Source organism: Myxine glutinosa, chromosome 13 (genome assembly GCF_964187855.1).
Source record: "Myxine glutinosa chromosome 13, kmMyxGlut1.1, whole genome shotgun sequence".
NCBI lineage: Eukaryota > Metazoa > Chordata > Myxini > Myxiniformes > Myxinidae > Myxine > Myxine glutinosa.
In genome coordinates this window covers 88,278,218-88,292,187 of record NC_136273.1, presented here as the reverse complement: position 1 = coordinate 88,292,187, position 13,970 = coordinate 88,278,218, and the positions used below count along the sequence as shown (strand labels likewise).

The 13,970-nt window shown below is 45.8% G+C and overlaps 1 protein-coding gene across 1 annotated transcript in view; it reads right to left on the bottom strand.

Annotated features, from left to right (window-relative positions):
• The window catches only part of LOC137418597 (brefeldin A-inhibited guanine nucleotide-exchange protein 1), a 97,570-nt gene that overhangs the window by 49,794 nt on the left and 33,806 nt on the right, over window positions 1-13,970 (bottom strand). Inside the window, exons 10-12 of the mRNA XM_078767756.1 lie at window positions 5,388-5,622; window positions 5,092-5,191; window positions 2,615-2,754 (exon numbers count right to left, since the gene is read on the bottom strand). Coding sequence (XP_078623882.1) covers window positions 2,615-2,754; window positions 5,092-5,191; window positions 5,388-5,622 — 475 coding nt within the window. The remainder of the gene's footprint in view (window positions 1-2,614; window positions 2,755-5,091; window positions 5,192-5,387; window positions 5,623-13,970) is intronic.

Sequence of the window (13,970 nt, the reverse complement as noted above, 5' to 3'; positions counted from 1 at the left end):
CTGTGTTCCTTTGTTCTGTGTTGCAGGAAAGGAGAATTGCTGTGTGGATTTGTGAGACGCATCACGACGTGGATAAGACATTGGGGTGATTCCATCTCTCCCTCCTTAGGAGGGACTGATGATGAATTGGTGATGGCAAATTTTGATGTTGAGTTGGAGATGGCAAATTTTGATGAGAGTTGGAAATGGCAAATTTGATTGGTTAGGAGGGAGAGAAGACGAATTTGGTTGATGGGAGGAACGGGGAAGACAGTAGGGACGTTTGTTGATGTGTAAAGTAGATGTTTATGGGTAGTGTTGTGTTTTGTGGATACAGTAAGGGGTAAGGGAGGGTCAATGTAGGTTACCTGGTGGGGGGGGGGGGGGGCGTACGGTAGGAACGTACCTGTCTCACCTGGTTCCCATGTGCCCCCAGTGTGCATTACCTTGAATTGCGTGCACTTTTTCGCCCTTACCACCTTACTCACTTGTCTTCTTTTGTCTCCCACCTCCGAGGATCTGGCTTTGGGGCAGAGAGAGAGGAGAGAGAGGTGCTGGCTCCGCAGTTGTGGGCCTGTACTTCCGCTGCTTGCTGCCTGGATCGATACACCATATGGACCGCAATTTTTGTGGCCGCCCACAATGGACCGCAGTTCTTTTGCGGTCAAGCACCACCCGTGGATGGACCTCTGGGTCAACGTGGCACCTATGCCATACAGGTGAACCACTTTTAGTTGGCCCCCCTGACGGCCACAATTTAGAAATGGACGCGGTTGGCGCCTTTCTTTATTTCTAAAGAAGCCAGAAGGCCAAGTGCACTCCAAGAAGGCAAGACCAGCGGCAGAACATCGGCCGGCTGCGACACCACCGGTGACCATGGACACTTAATTGTGCATTGTTACTGAACACTTTATTGGTGCACCGGATGATGCTGACTGTGCGTATGGGGTGGTGCTTTTGGTGCTTGGACGGGGTGCTCTGCACATTATTAAAGGCCGTAGGGCCACAGGGCACTCGTGGGTTGGTGTATCGATGCTGGCATGCGTGCTCTCTCTCTATGCATAACATCTGCATGTGTTCCTCAAAGAACAGGTCCTGGATCGTAGTGTAAATATCAGTCTTGTATAAATGATGCTCCCTACCGGCTGTATGTTTAGTTTGAGGATGCTTTCCGCGATTCGGTTATCCTGTGGGTGTGTTTCTGTTAGGAGAAGGGTGCAACGTCGCAGGGGGACATATTTACTCATTTGTGAACATCTGTAAAACTGTCGCACTCAGGGTTGAGTTAATAGTAGAGGGAACTACATCTGAGTGCCACACTAAAGTAGGTAAAAATTTATCGGGTCGGATCGCCCCGAGGTAGAGAAGGGTGCAATGTTGCGGATATGGGATTTGCATCCATCCATATCCGCTTGTAAATATTCCCCTATTTCCTCAATACTTCCCAACTATCCCCAATCCCCCATTCCCTAGTCCCATTTTCTGTAAACAACACTCTGTAGACTGACCTCCCCCTATTTCCCCCCATTAAATGTCGCATCCAGGTCCACCGCATCTCACGTAGACAACTATAGGACAGCTTGCTAGTTATTCTTAGTCTATGTCAGTTAAGGATTCGTTTCCATTAATTCTGACCCTTCGTTGCACCAGAATGTGATTGTATGGCACCGTTAGGAAGTTTAGGACCTCCCAATACCTCCCCGCAGCTCTTCCTCACGGTTCAGAAACAACAACAACAACAGCAACGGCGGCGGCGTGCACAGGGAGTGCGCGTCCTCACTCCGGCTTGGTTGGTAGGGGGTGTTGGGAGGGCACGAGGCCTTCCCCACGAGCCGCCATCAAACATGTGCTCGACGGGGTTACCAAATAGGGGCTCCCTGTCAGCTCCTCGTCAAGGGCGGAGCCCGGTAACCCCCGCACCCAATGGAAGTGGCGGACCGGTCCCATCTGGGGCGGAGCCAACCAGCCGAGGGCGTGTCACTCCCCGCTGAGCATGCGCAGGAAGAGGGAGGTGACGTCAGATGCGCGCTGAGCTTGGAGAAAGAAAGACGCTACCTCCGAGCGCTGTGAGGCCTCCCTGCATCTCTTGGACCGTGCTTGATCCTGTCCCCGAGCCAAGGTGCACCTTGTGCTATCGAACTACCTGTCCTTCCCTGCCATCAATCCCTGTGTAAGTCAGCCTTGTTCCGTTTGTCTGTGGTCTGTCTGGGATAAGATAAGATTGTATCTAAGTGCCTATCTCTTCTGTGTCTTTACCTCACTACCTTGTAATCTACCCCTTTTCTCCCCCACTGTAATTATATCCTCCTCCGGAGGTCTTGAGAACTGTACCCCTGGCGTCGTTTCATTTATCCCAGTCGTTGTGTCCTTTCCAATCATTGATTTAGCGTAGCGCGATTTGGCCAACGTTCGGGTGGAATCGGGTGAGTTGGGGAAGAATCGGGGGAACTGTTAGGTCGTGGCAATACCACCGCTCGGTAAATAACATCTAACCACGATCCGTAACTATATATATATATATATATATATATATATATATATATATATATATATATATATATATATATATATATATATGAGGTTGCTAGACATATTCCTCCATAGATGGTAAAGTTTATGACTCATGCTGCTTCACCTGATTAGGGGTGATTCCCATCTCGTGGCCGCTGCGGCCCTGAGCAATTTTGGACAGGTCATTCACCAACTGTTCAAATATATTGGCCGCGTTGAGGTCGCAGTCATAATTCACGTAGATATCTACAACGCACTGAGCATCTGCACACAAAGAAAGGTTTGTGAAGGTTTATGTTCATCAACAATATATTTTTTTAAACCTTTAAATGGTGGCATATGGAGGTTATGTTTTACACCCCTGTCTGTCTGTCCGTTTGTCTGTCTGTCCGTTTGAGAACAAAATATCTCAAAAAGTTGTGGACGGATTCGGACGACATTTGGCAGAGATATAGCGTATGTGACACCGACAAAATGATTAGATTTTGGTGATGATCCGGATTCGGATCCGGCTACTAGAATTTTTAAAGTGATTCTTCACCATTGGGAGATAGGGCTAAAACCAATCCATTGAAGAATATCTGAAAAAGTTATGGATGGATTTGGACGAAACTTGTTGGACTAAAAGGATATTAAATTAAATATACACTCGAGTGAAGTCGATGGCGTGCCATTGTAAACACTTCCCACCTACAGCAAAGTTGAAAGATGGCAAGCAAAAAGTTTCACCAGGAAGGACTAAATATAAAATCGAGTTAAATTTTTGTTTCCATATTGACCCCTGTGACCCTCATTCGCCAGATGGGGCATGAACTCAAGATCAAATCCTCCCCCCCCCCCCCCCCCCCCCGCCAAAAAAATATCCAGACTTGTTCTATGTGTCTCCCAATGCTGTTTGCATTAACAAGCACATTTCCAATCTGGCCTCCAAAGCCAGTCGCCGACTGGGCATCCTCCATCGTGCACACCCGAGCTCCTTACCACATACAAGGCTTTAATCCGCAGCTCAATGGAATACTGTTCCCCCCTCTGGGCCGGTGCTCCTGCCTCACACCTCGCTCGGCTTCACGCTGTCGAAACCAAAGCTTTCAGAATCATTGGAATCTCCCGCGATGAAGTTAACTCCAAGGGCCTTTCACTCACTCACCACAGGCAGGTTGGTGGTCTTTCTGTCTTCTACCGACTCCTCTCCGGCCTTGCTCCCCCAGCTCTCTCTGTGCTCTGTCCCCCAAATATTCCTACAGGTCGCACAAGATCTGCCAGCAACCCTCTTATGGTTAAACTGCCAAAATCACGACTCTCTGCTCACCTTCACTCCCTCATTCCTCTTTTCTCCCGCCTCTGGAACAAACTCCCTCACTCTCTTCAATCCCACTACTCCCTCCAGATCTTCAAAACAGCTGTTCACCACCATCTCTTATCTTCCCCCATCCAAAACCTTGATCTTTTCTACCCCCATTAATCCACTCCAAATCCACCTCCTTCAAATTCCGTTTTCCTTCCTGAAGGTTGGACTAAAACCTTCAGGAAGGTTAAACTGCCAAAGTTTAACTTCAGGAAGCCTAAACTGCCAAACGGTTAAACACGCCGTTTAAGACACTACAATATGGTTAAACTGCCAAAATCAAGACTCTCTGTTCACCTTCACTCCTTCATTCCTCTTTTCTCCCGCCTCTGGAACAAACTCCCTCACTCTCTTCAATCCCACTCCTCCCTCCAGGTCTTTAAAACGGCTGTTCACCACCATCTCTTATCTTCCCCAATCCAAAACCTTGATCTTTTCTACCCCCGCTAATTTCACCCCAAATCCACTTTTTTGAGGTGCCGACTTCTTTGCTGGAAGTCCTTGGTGTCCTTGCGTTTTATACCTATCCTGCCTCCCCCCAGGCCCTCTCCCTCCAAAAACATCTCCCGATGTCCCTGCTCTCAAATGTTGTGTTGTGTGCTTCCTCCCCTTCTCTCCCCATCTTGTCGACCGCTCCCCTTTTTATATACTTTGTTTGCTTGTTTGTTTGATAAATGTTAGCTCTTTCACGAGCCTCGACTCTGTATACAAAAAAAAAAAGAAAAAAAAAAGAAGTCCTTGTAGTGTCCATCTTGTTTATCCCGTGTACCCCGCTCCAGTCCTCTCCCTCCCACAGATCTCTCGATGTCCCTGCTCTCAAATGCTGTGTTTGTGTGCTTCCCCTTCTCTCCCCATCTTGTCTACCGCTCTCCTTATATGTTTTATGTGTCTGTTTGATTTTTTTTGTGTAATAAATGTTAGCTCTTTCATGAGCCTCGTTCCTGTACACACACAAAAAAAAAAAAAAAACAACAACAACAACAACAACAAAGTTTCATTAACAATGTTTCAAATGTACCCGTAATTACATTTTGTTGTATTTGACCTTTTGACCCCATCCTAGAGGGTGGGGCCAAAATGACACTGCTCTTGCACACCTTTGTGCCATGTGGTAATCATAAGTACTAAGTTTGATGAATTTCTACAAAAACGTTTACGAGGAGAAACCGTGACGGGTGGACAATACTCCCCCCACCTTTTTCTCAAAAAACGTTGGGGATATTAAAAATAAGACTACAATACACTCTTCAGCTTACCTGCACATATTCGAGTCAATGTCTGTGTCACCATCCACTTGTGCTCAAAAGAGCTTGATGTGGTCTCTAGAATATTGAGAAAGATCTCTTTGAAAAACACCTTGGGGAAGGGGTGATAAAACAAAATCCTTGATACACACTGCACCGATTTATTGTTGGTACTACATGTGGGTTCAGGATGTACTAAATTATCCCTTCAGGTTTGCACCCAACCTCTGTTAAAATTGTAGTGAAATAGCATAAGGTGTTGCTAAGGAAGCCTTTTACCCAATCCAATTGCTTGTCCCTTCCCTCACCTCAATCTGCATCTTCAGGTGAGTTTTGAAGTTTGAGAGGAGCGTGAGGAAGATGGCCAGAGATAGCTCAAAAACCTCAGGTACGGAGGACACGCCGTTTTTGGACAGTGCGACACACAGGTACTGCTTGATAGCGTTTATGAACATTTCATTCGTGCGAAAAATAGGCCCGGCATTCTGAAGCACTGACAACAATAACTGAAGTGACAAGATTTTTGAACGCAGCTCATGGGATCTGTAAGATAGGGAAGAGGAACAAAAAGAGGTCCATTTATACAATGTTGGTCCATGTCAACGAAAGGATGATAGGAGAGGAAAATGAGGTAGGGGAGGGAATGTGGGAGAGAAAAGAGTGGAGGATGAGAGAAGAGAGAGAGAGTAAGGGAAGGGAAGGGGAGGATGTATGGAATTACACAGTACTGTAATTGGGAAAAGGGGGTTGGGGGAGTAGTCAGGATCAAAATGGGAAAATTTATAGACATAGTGGTCACTTAAACACGTGTAAACCGAGAATGGCACTAGGTAGAGCACACACCTCCGCCAGGCTGAACAGTTTACGTTTTGTATCCCAGTCATAGGCCGGATCTTGTTGTGCACCTGAACCAAAAACGAATTGGCTTGTTCTTGTCACCTAACCAACTCATCCACCAAGTTTCGTCATAACTCGTCCACATCTTTTTGAAATATCATGGAAAATAAATATTGTTTTTGGGCCCATCTCCGAATGGTGAAGAATCACTTGGAAAATTAAAAAAAAAATCTCATATCCAGATCCGGATCTTCACAAAAATCAAATCAATTCTTCCTCGTCACACACCCAACCTGTCCACCAAGATTCGTCCGAATCCGTCAAAACTTTTTGAGAAATCCTGTTCACAGACAGACAAGCAGAGAAGGGTGGAAACATGTAATACCACCTTTACCACCTTTACCACCTTTAGAGACCATTTTTCCCCGCAAAGCGGGGGTTGGCCTTTTTCGGGAACCGTGGTTGTTGTTGTTTTTTGGTCCCCTTTTTGAAGCAATGTTTTACGGCCGGATGCCCTTCCTGACGCCAACCCTTGGAAACATGCAATGAAGATAATTAAATGTAATGTCCACCACCTTTGGTCGAGATGGCGGTTCACTTTAGTCAGTGAAGACGCTAATAATGGGCAGTTGATTACTGGCAGTAAACATTTAAAACTTGAGAATTACTGATCCCACAACCAGATGGTTAAAAAAAGACTGTGCTACAGGGATGAGCTTAACGAGAACGGCAACATCGACCGATATGGCTCCGCCCACATTATTACATCATCATACATGTTTGTACCAAGGTTGACTTCAGCCGTTCTTAAGTTAAACTATCGCAGTAACGAAAACCTTTCATGGACGGACGGACAGACGGATGGATGGACAACCCCAAAAACAAAATGCCTCCGGCGACTGCGTCAGCGGAGGCATAAAAGCTTTTCTTTTCCGTTTCCCATAAAACTTTCCCGTTTTGACGATTTTAGGTGGTGCAATTAAGAGAGAATACACAAGGTCAATCCCCATATATTTCATCTATCTCCATTCCTATCCAATAACTTGGATATTTTTATTTTTTTTGAAAGCTCAACTACCCTATCAAGTTCCAAAATGTTCCACCATGACAATATTCTCTCTTCTTCAGAAATATTGATCCCATTGGCTACACGATGCCCTAATAATTCCTTGCAAGTTAGGTTTATACTGAACTGTTGCAGGAGAAAACACGAGTGGCAAGGACATTATGAAAGAACAAAATTAAAATGGCACTTCAGATTCGAATTCTGCCATTCTTATCATCGTGCAGACAGATTAGTGTCCCTGTGCAGTCCTCGCTCGGCTGCCTCACCTCTCCTGTATTTTCAACCCTTTGGTCCACTCCAGCCCAAACAGGCCTTGTGCAATTTGTTATCGAGGAAGCTGCAAAATTCAAACTCACCTGTCTGGTGGGATCACCTGTCTGGTATTTCTCCTCTTGCATTCTTTACGCGAGGCCTTCAATATGATAGATCACCAACTTCTCCTTCTCTCTTATCTACCTATTTTTCTGCTTCATTCACATTCACATTCCCGGTGTGTACCCCGGTTTAGAATAGGTACACCGTATCCCTGCGTGTCGTAAGAAGCGACTAAAAGGGTTGGCGTCAGAAGGGCATCCGGCCATAAAAAAAAAAACATTGCCTCAAAAAGGGAACCATGACAATTACAACTACGTATGGGCAGGGCACAGCCCGAAGTACCCCGTGGGGGACCCCACTCCCTCTCCTCAAAACTCAAAGTGGGGAACCCGATCGAAGCAAGGGTGGAAATCACTCCATGTACGACGACGAAACGTCTGATGCCCCATGTGGAGATCGGTTTCTGAGTAGTCCTTGAGCCAACCGGCCATTTTTTGAAGTGAATGCTCCGGCGGGGGGAGTAATTCTCATTATGATTTTCCATTTGACCAATGTCTCAAGTGTCAGAAAAGGTGTGATGGACATCTGAGAACGGTAGCTTAGTGCCCGGATGGACGCCATCTTTGAAACCACCCAGCTCGAAAATGCCCATTTGGTGGGGTACATTGTTGCACGTGTATCTGGACTTCTATACTAGCTATCGATGTGCGGTTGACGACTAAATATACGTCCGATGTGTACCGTCTAAATAAAAAATAATATGAAGCATTTTGTTTTAGATTAATTATTATAAAAATCAATTATCGAAAAAAAATCATATATTTTTCAATATTTTATTATTAGATTTGTACTTTTTTTAGTGAAACAACACTGGTATGATTTTCCAAATTATGCATTGTGCTACACCGTTTATCTGTCTATAAAAATAACTCAAAAACTAAAACATATCATCCACCACGAGTTTACAACAAATAAATGTAAAGAGGCATAAAATGACTTAGGCCGCCGCTGGCATTATCTATTCTGACGATAACGCAAGTTAGGAATGTCGTACGGAGAGGATTTTAACACCATACGATATCTAATAAGCAGGCGGAAATTGTTACATAGGAAATCTGCACTTTGGTGGCCATCTTGGATTTCAAAATGGCCGCCAATTATATTAATTATTCATTACTAGAGTTTGGAAAGACGTATGGAGCTGATTTTAACACCATACGATGTATATTCCTAATAAGCAAGCGGAGGTATCATTGAACATGTCATGTTTTAGTCAAATAACACCGGTATGATCTTCCAAATTATACATTTTGCTAAACCGTTTATCTGTCTATAAAGATTTTCAGGCAATTTGGCCTGCATTATAATAGAGAACAACATATGCTATACAATATACAGTGCACACAAAGTTAATCATCAGAGTCGCCATCAGAGTCATTGGCATCCTGAGCCACGATAGCATCATCCTGCACCATGTTGGAGCATCCCTGCAGCTTACACACAACAGTGCACTTCAACCCATTCAGTATGCAGGAGCAATCTGACGGTCGACACGTCCTTCTGCATGTGCATGAGATGAGATTCAAGACGACATCTGGAGCTGGTAGACCCGCCATCCATCGGATTGTGAGCGAACTGCCATCATCGAGTTCCCAACCATGTCCTGCTGATGGTGTTGGGACGTCTGGTAGGTTTTCAAGGCTGCGTCGCCAGATAGCCGCCTGATAGTTGGCCCTAAGCGTATGCTGCATCAAGGAGTCTTCACAAGGCGGCAATTGTCCAGATTCGATCTGGCCCTTCTTTGCACAGAACATGTGATAACGGAGCGAATTAACACCGACGATCTTCGTGTTCTTGGCGTACAGCTGACACGTGAAGGCCTGAATGCTATTGAAGACGTCTGTTGGTACATTCCACGAAGATCCCAGATCTGTGAATGCTTGAAGATACAGCTCATTCGCTTGCACAAGCTTCAAAGCCTTTATCTTTCCTTGGCTAGCCAGAGCACTCACAGTGTCACACCCGCTCCATGCATGAAGCCCTGGCAATGCACTGCAAACTCCAGACCCCAATACCGCAGCCAACTTTCCAACGTCGATCATTCTGACTCGAACCTTTGTTCCTCGTCTGATGAAGAGCTGACTATCGATGGTTCTGCTGAGATGAAGACTGATGATCAGAACGTCGGTGTCATCTGCCACTAAGATGATCGTCTTGTAGTGGGTAGCGGCGTGCTTTGCGTGGAGAAACATACGCGTGTCTGCTTCCTCGTGGCTACATTCGAGTGCTTGCACCAACTTCCACCTATCGCGGGTCAGTACCAGACATTTTTGTGAATGTGAATCATGTGAATTTGTGAATTTTGTGAACTATCCTTGTGAATGGCAGCGACACATCTCACGCCAAGCACCCTGACTTGTCTACTTCTCGCATCAAACGTGATGAGTCTGGCGTCACAGCTATCTGTGATCTACTGGAAAATGACTGGACCAATCCATTCGCCGATGATCCGTCATGTCTTCTCAGTATATCTACCGGAGCGGCTGCGAGGGAGGACGTTTCTAATGACCTACTCAACACCCTGCAAAAGGGGGAAGCAGCGTATCAAAGCTTCCAGAAACGTCTTGAAGAGGGACCAGGCTTTCATGACACATTGAACAAGGTAAACTTGAAGACCTTTGGTAAGATCAAGCAGAAAGTTGTGAAGGGCACAAACAAGGAGATCGTCCTGAGAGCTGACAGACAACTGTTTGCCACCATGATACTCATCGCCAAGACAAGGAACCTCGACATGCAACTTGTCCTTTGTCACCCACTAGGGCCGTTACCATGGTCTTTGGCAAACGTTGATGGGTCAATGAAAAAAACGAACAAAGCTGCACTTGCGAAACACATGGAAGGTCTTGTGGAACCAGCCGAGAACGTTGACAAGCGAAGTGCAACAATAATTGATGCGATGGCTCTCATACAAAAGATGCATGGCGAGAACGACACGTTCGAAGAACTATCTGACCGCATCCTTGCTGCAGCGCTTCACGCTGGTCAAGGCAGTGAGCGCATCGATGTTGTCTTTGACACATACACAGAAGAATCCATCAAAGCAGCTGAGCGTGTGAACCGCGGTTGAAATGAAGGCATCAGTTTCAGCGAGATCGGACCCGCACACAAAATCATGAACTGGCGGCGTCTCCTTGCTTGCAGCCAGACAAAGGAGAAACTGGTTGTGTTTCTGGCGGAGTCGTGGAAACATGAAACAAATCGCGAAAAGCTTGGCAACAGAACACTGTATGTCACCTGTGGTGAAAAATGTCTGGTACTGACCCGCGATAGGTGGAAGTTGGTGCAAGCACTCGAATGTAGCCACGAGGAAGCAGACACGCGTATGTTTCTCCACGCAAAGCACGCCGCTACCCACTACAAGACGATCATCTTAGTGGCAGATGACACCGACGTTCTGATCATCAGTCTTCATCTCAGCAGAACCATCGATAGTCAGCTCTTCATCAGACGAGGAACAAAGGTTCGAGTCAGAATGATCGACGTTGGAAAGTTGGCTGCGGTATTGGGGTCTGGAGTTTGCAGTGCATTGCCAGGGCTTCATGCATGGAGCGGGTGTGACACTGTGAGTGCTCTGGCTAGCCAAGGAAAGATAAAGGCTTTGAAGCTTGTGCAAGCGAATGAGCTGTATCTTCAAGCATTCACAGATCTGGGATCTTCGTGGAATGTACCAACAGACGTCTTCAATAGCATTCAGGCCTTCACGTGTCAGCTGTACGCCAAGAACACGAAGATCGTCGGTGTTAATTCGCTCCGTTATCACATGTTCTGTGCAAAGAAGGGCCAGATCGAATCTGGACAATTGCCGCCTTGTGAAGACTCCTTGATGCAGCATACGCTTAGGGCCAACTATCAGGCGGCTATCTGGCGACGCAGCCTTGAAAACCTACCAGACGTCCCAACACCATCAGCAGGACATGGTTGGGAACTCGATGATGGCGGTTCGCTCACAATCCGATGGATGGCGGGTCTACCAGCTCCAGATGTCGTCTTGAATCTCATCTCATGCACATGCAGAAGGACGTGTCGACCGTCAGATTGCTCCTGCATACTGAATGGGTTGAAGTGCACTGTTGTGTGTAAGCTGCAGGGATGCTCCAACATGGTGCAGGATGATGCTATCGTGGCTCAGGATGCCAATGACTCTGATGGCGACTCTGATGATTAACTTTGTGTGCACTGTATATTGTATAGCATATGTTGTTCTCTATTATAATGCAGGCCAAATTGCCTGAAAATCTTTATAGACAGATAAACGGTTTAGCAAAATGTATAATTTGGAAGATCATACCGGTGTTATTTGACTAAAACATGACATGTTCAATGATACCTCCGCTTGCTTATTAGGAATATACATCGTATGGTGTTAAAATCAGCTCCATACGTCTTTCCAAACTCTAGTAATGAATAATTAATATAATTGGCGGCCATTTTGAAATCCAAGATGGCCACCAAAGTGCAGATTTCCTATGTAACAATTTCCGCCTGCTTATTAGATATCGTATGGTGTTAAAATCCTCTCCGTACAACATTCCTAACTTGCGTTATCGTCAGAATAGATAATGCCAGCGGCGGCCTAAGTCATTTTATGCCTCTTTACATTTATTTGTTGTAAACTCGTGGTGGATGATATGTTTTAGTTTTTGAGTTATTTTTATAGACAGATAAACGGTGTAGCACAATGCATAATTTGGAAAATCATACCAGTGTTGTTTCACTAAAAAAAGTACAAGTCTAATAATAAAATATTGAAAAATATATGATTTTTTTTCGATAATTGATTTTTACAATAATTAATCTAAAACAAAATGCTTCATATTATTTTTTATTTAGACGGTACACATCGGACGTATATTTAGTCGTCAACCGCACATCGATAGCTAGTATAGAAGTCCAGATACACGTGCAACAATGTACCCCACCAAATGGGCATTTTCGAGCTGGGTGGTTTCAAAGATGGCGTCCATCCGGGCACTAAGCTACCGTTCTCAGATGTCCATCACACCTTTTCTGACACTTGAGACATTGGTCTAATGGAAAATCATAATGAGAATTACTCCCCCCGCCGGAGCATTACTTTTGGTCTGGCTCAAGGACTAGAGGTTTGGGACATGGAATGTAGGGACAATGACAGGGAGATCAGGAGAAGTGGTGGAAGTATTGGTCAGAAGAAGAGTGGACATATGTTGTGTGCAAGAGACGAGATGGAAGGGAAGTGGTGTGAGAATGGTGAAGGGTAGGCAGGGACAGAAATACAAGTTTGTGTGGCAAGGGTGCCTGGAGGGCGTGAATGGTGTTGGTGTCCTGTTTTCTGAGGAGTTTGTAGACAGTGTGGTGAGTGTGACTAGAGTGAGTGATAGGTTGATGATGGTGAAAATGATGATTGGAAAGCTCTTGGTGAACGTCATCTCGGGATATGCTCCGCAGGTTGGTCGAAGCGATGAAGAGAAGGACAAGTTCTGGTGTGCGATAGAGAAGCTGATGGAAAACGTGAAAGATGAGGAAGTTGTTGTGGTAGGAGGAGACCTAAATGGACATGTGGGAAGGAGTATGGATGGTTTTGACGGAGTTCATGGGGGTTACGGATATGGTGTGAGAAATGGAGAAGGTGAAAGGATGTTGGAGTTTGCTGATGGAGCTGATTTGTTGATTTGTAATACTCAGTTCCAGAAAGAGGATAATAAGCTTGTTACATTCACGTCAGGTGGGTCGACGACAACCATTGACTACCTGATGGTGTGTAGGCGAGATAGGGGGCACCTCCGGGACACAAAGGTGATCCCGGGGGAGGAGGCTGTTTCACAGCACCACTTGGTTGTCTGCGACGTAAGGGTGAAAGGTGCGAGGAGAGCTCGGCGGGTGAAGTACCAACCGAGAATGAAGGTGTGGAGGTTGAAAGAGGTGACAGTAAGGGAGGCATTAAAAGAGAGGCTGAGTAGGGTCGAGGATGATGTGGTTGAGCTTGAAAGTATTTGGATGTCAATGAAAGCTAGTCTGTTGGGAGCCGTTGGTGAGGTATGTGGATGGACAAAAGGACCACCGAGGCACTCGGAAACATGGTGGTGGGATGATGAAGTTGGAAAGAGGATTGATGAGAAGAGGAAGAAGTTCAAGGAGTGGCAGAAGGCGAAGGGTACGGGAGCAGAAACAGCAGAGCATGAAAGTTATAAGGCAGCCAGGAAGGCTGCAAAGAAAGAGGTAGCAAAGGCGCAGGAGGCATGTAGGAAAATGTTCGGAGAACGCTTGGCTTCGGAAGAGGGTCAGAAAGCAGTATTCAGGATTGCAAAGCAGATAGCGAAAGAGAGGTGTGATGTGATGGGGGTGAGTTGCTTGAAGGATGAAGTGGGACAAATTGTTGTCGACCCAGATGGAATTAAAGGAAGATGGAAAAGATATATGGAAATGCTGTTGAATACAGAGAATGAATGGGATGGCAACATAGAGAGTAACCCAGTTTTAGGACCGGCAGAGAAGATAACTGAGAAGGAAGTTGAGGAAGCGATAAAAGCAATGAAGGGTAGAAAAGCGGGAGGGCCGACGGGAGTTGTGGGAGATATGTTGAAGGCAGCAGGAAGTTGGGGTGTGAAGAGAATGACAGAGATCTGTAATCTGGTGG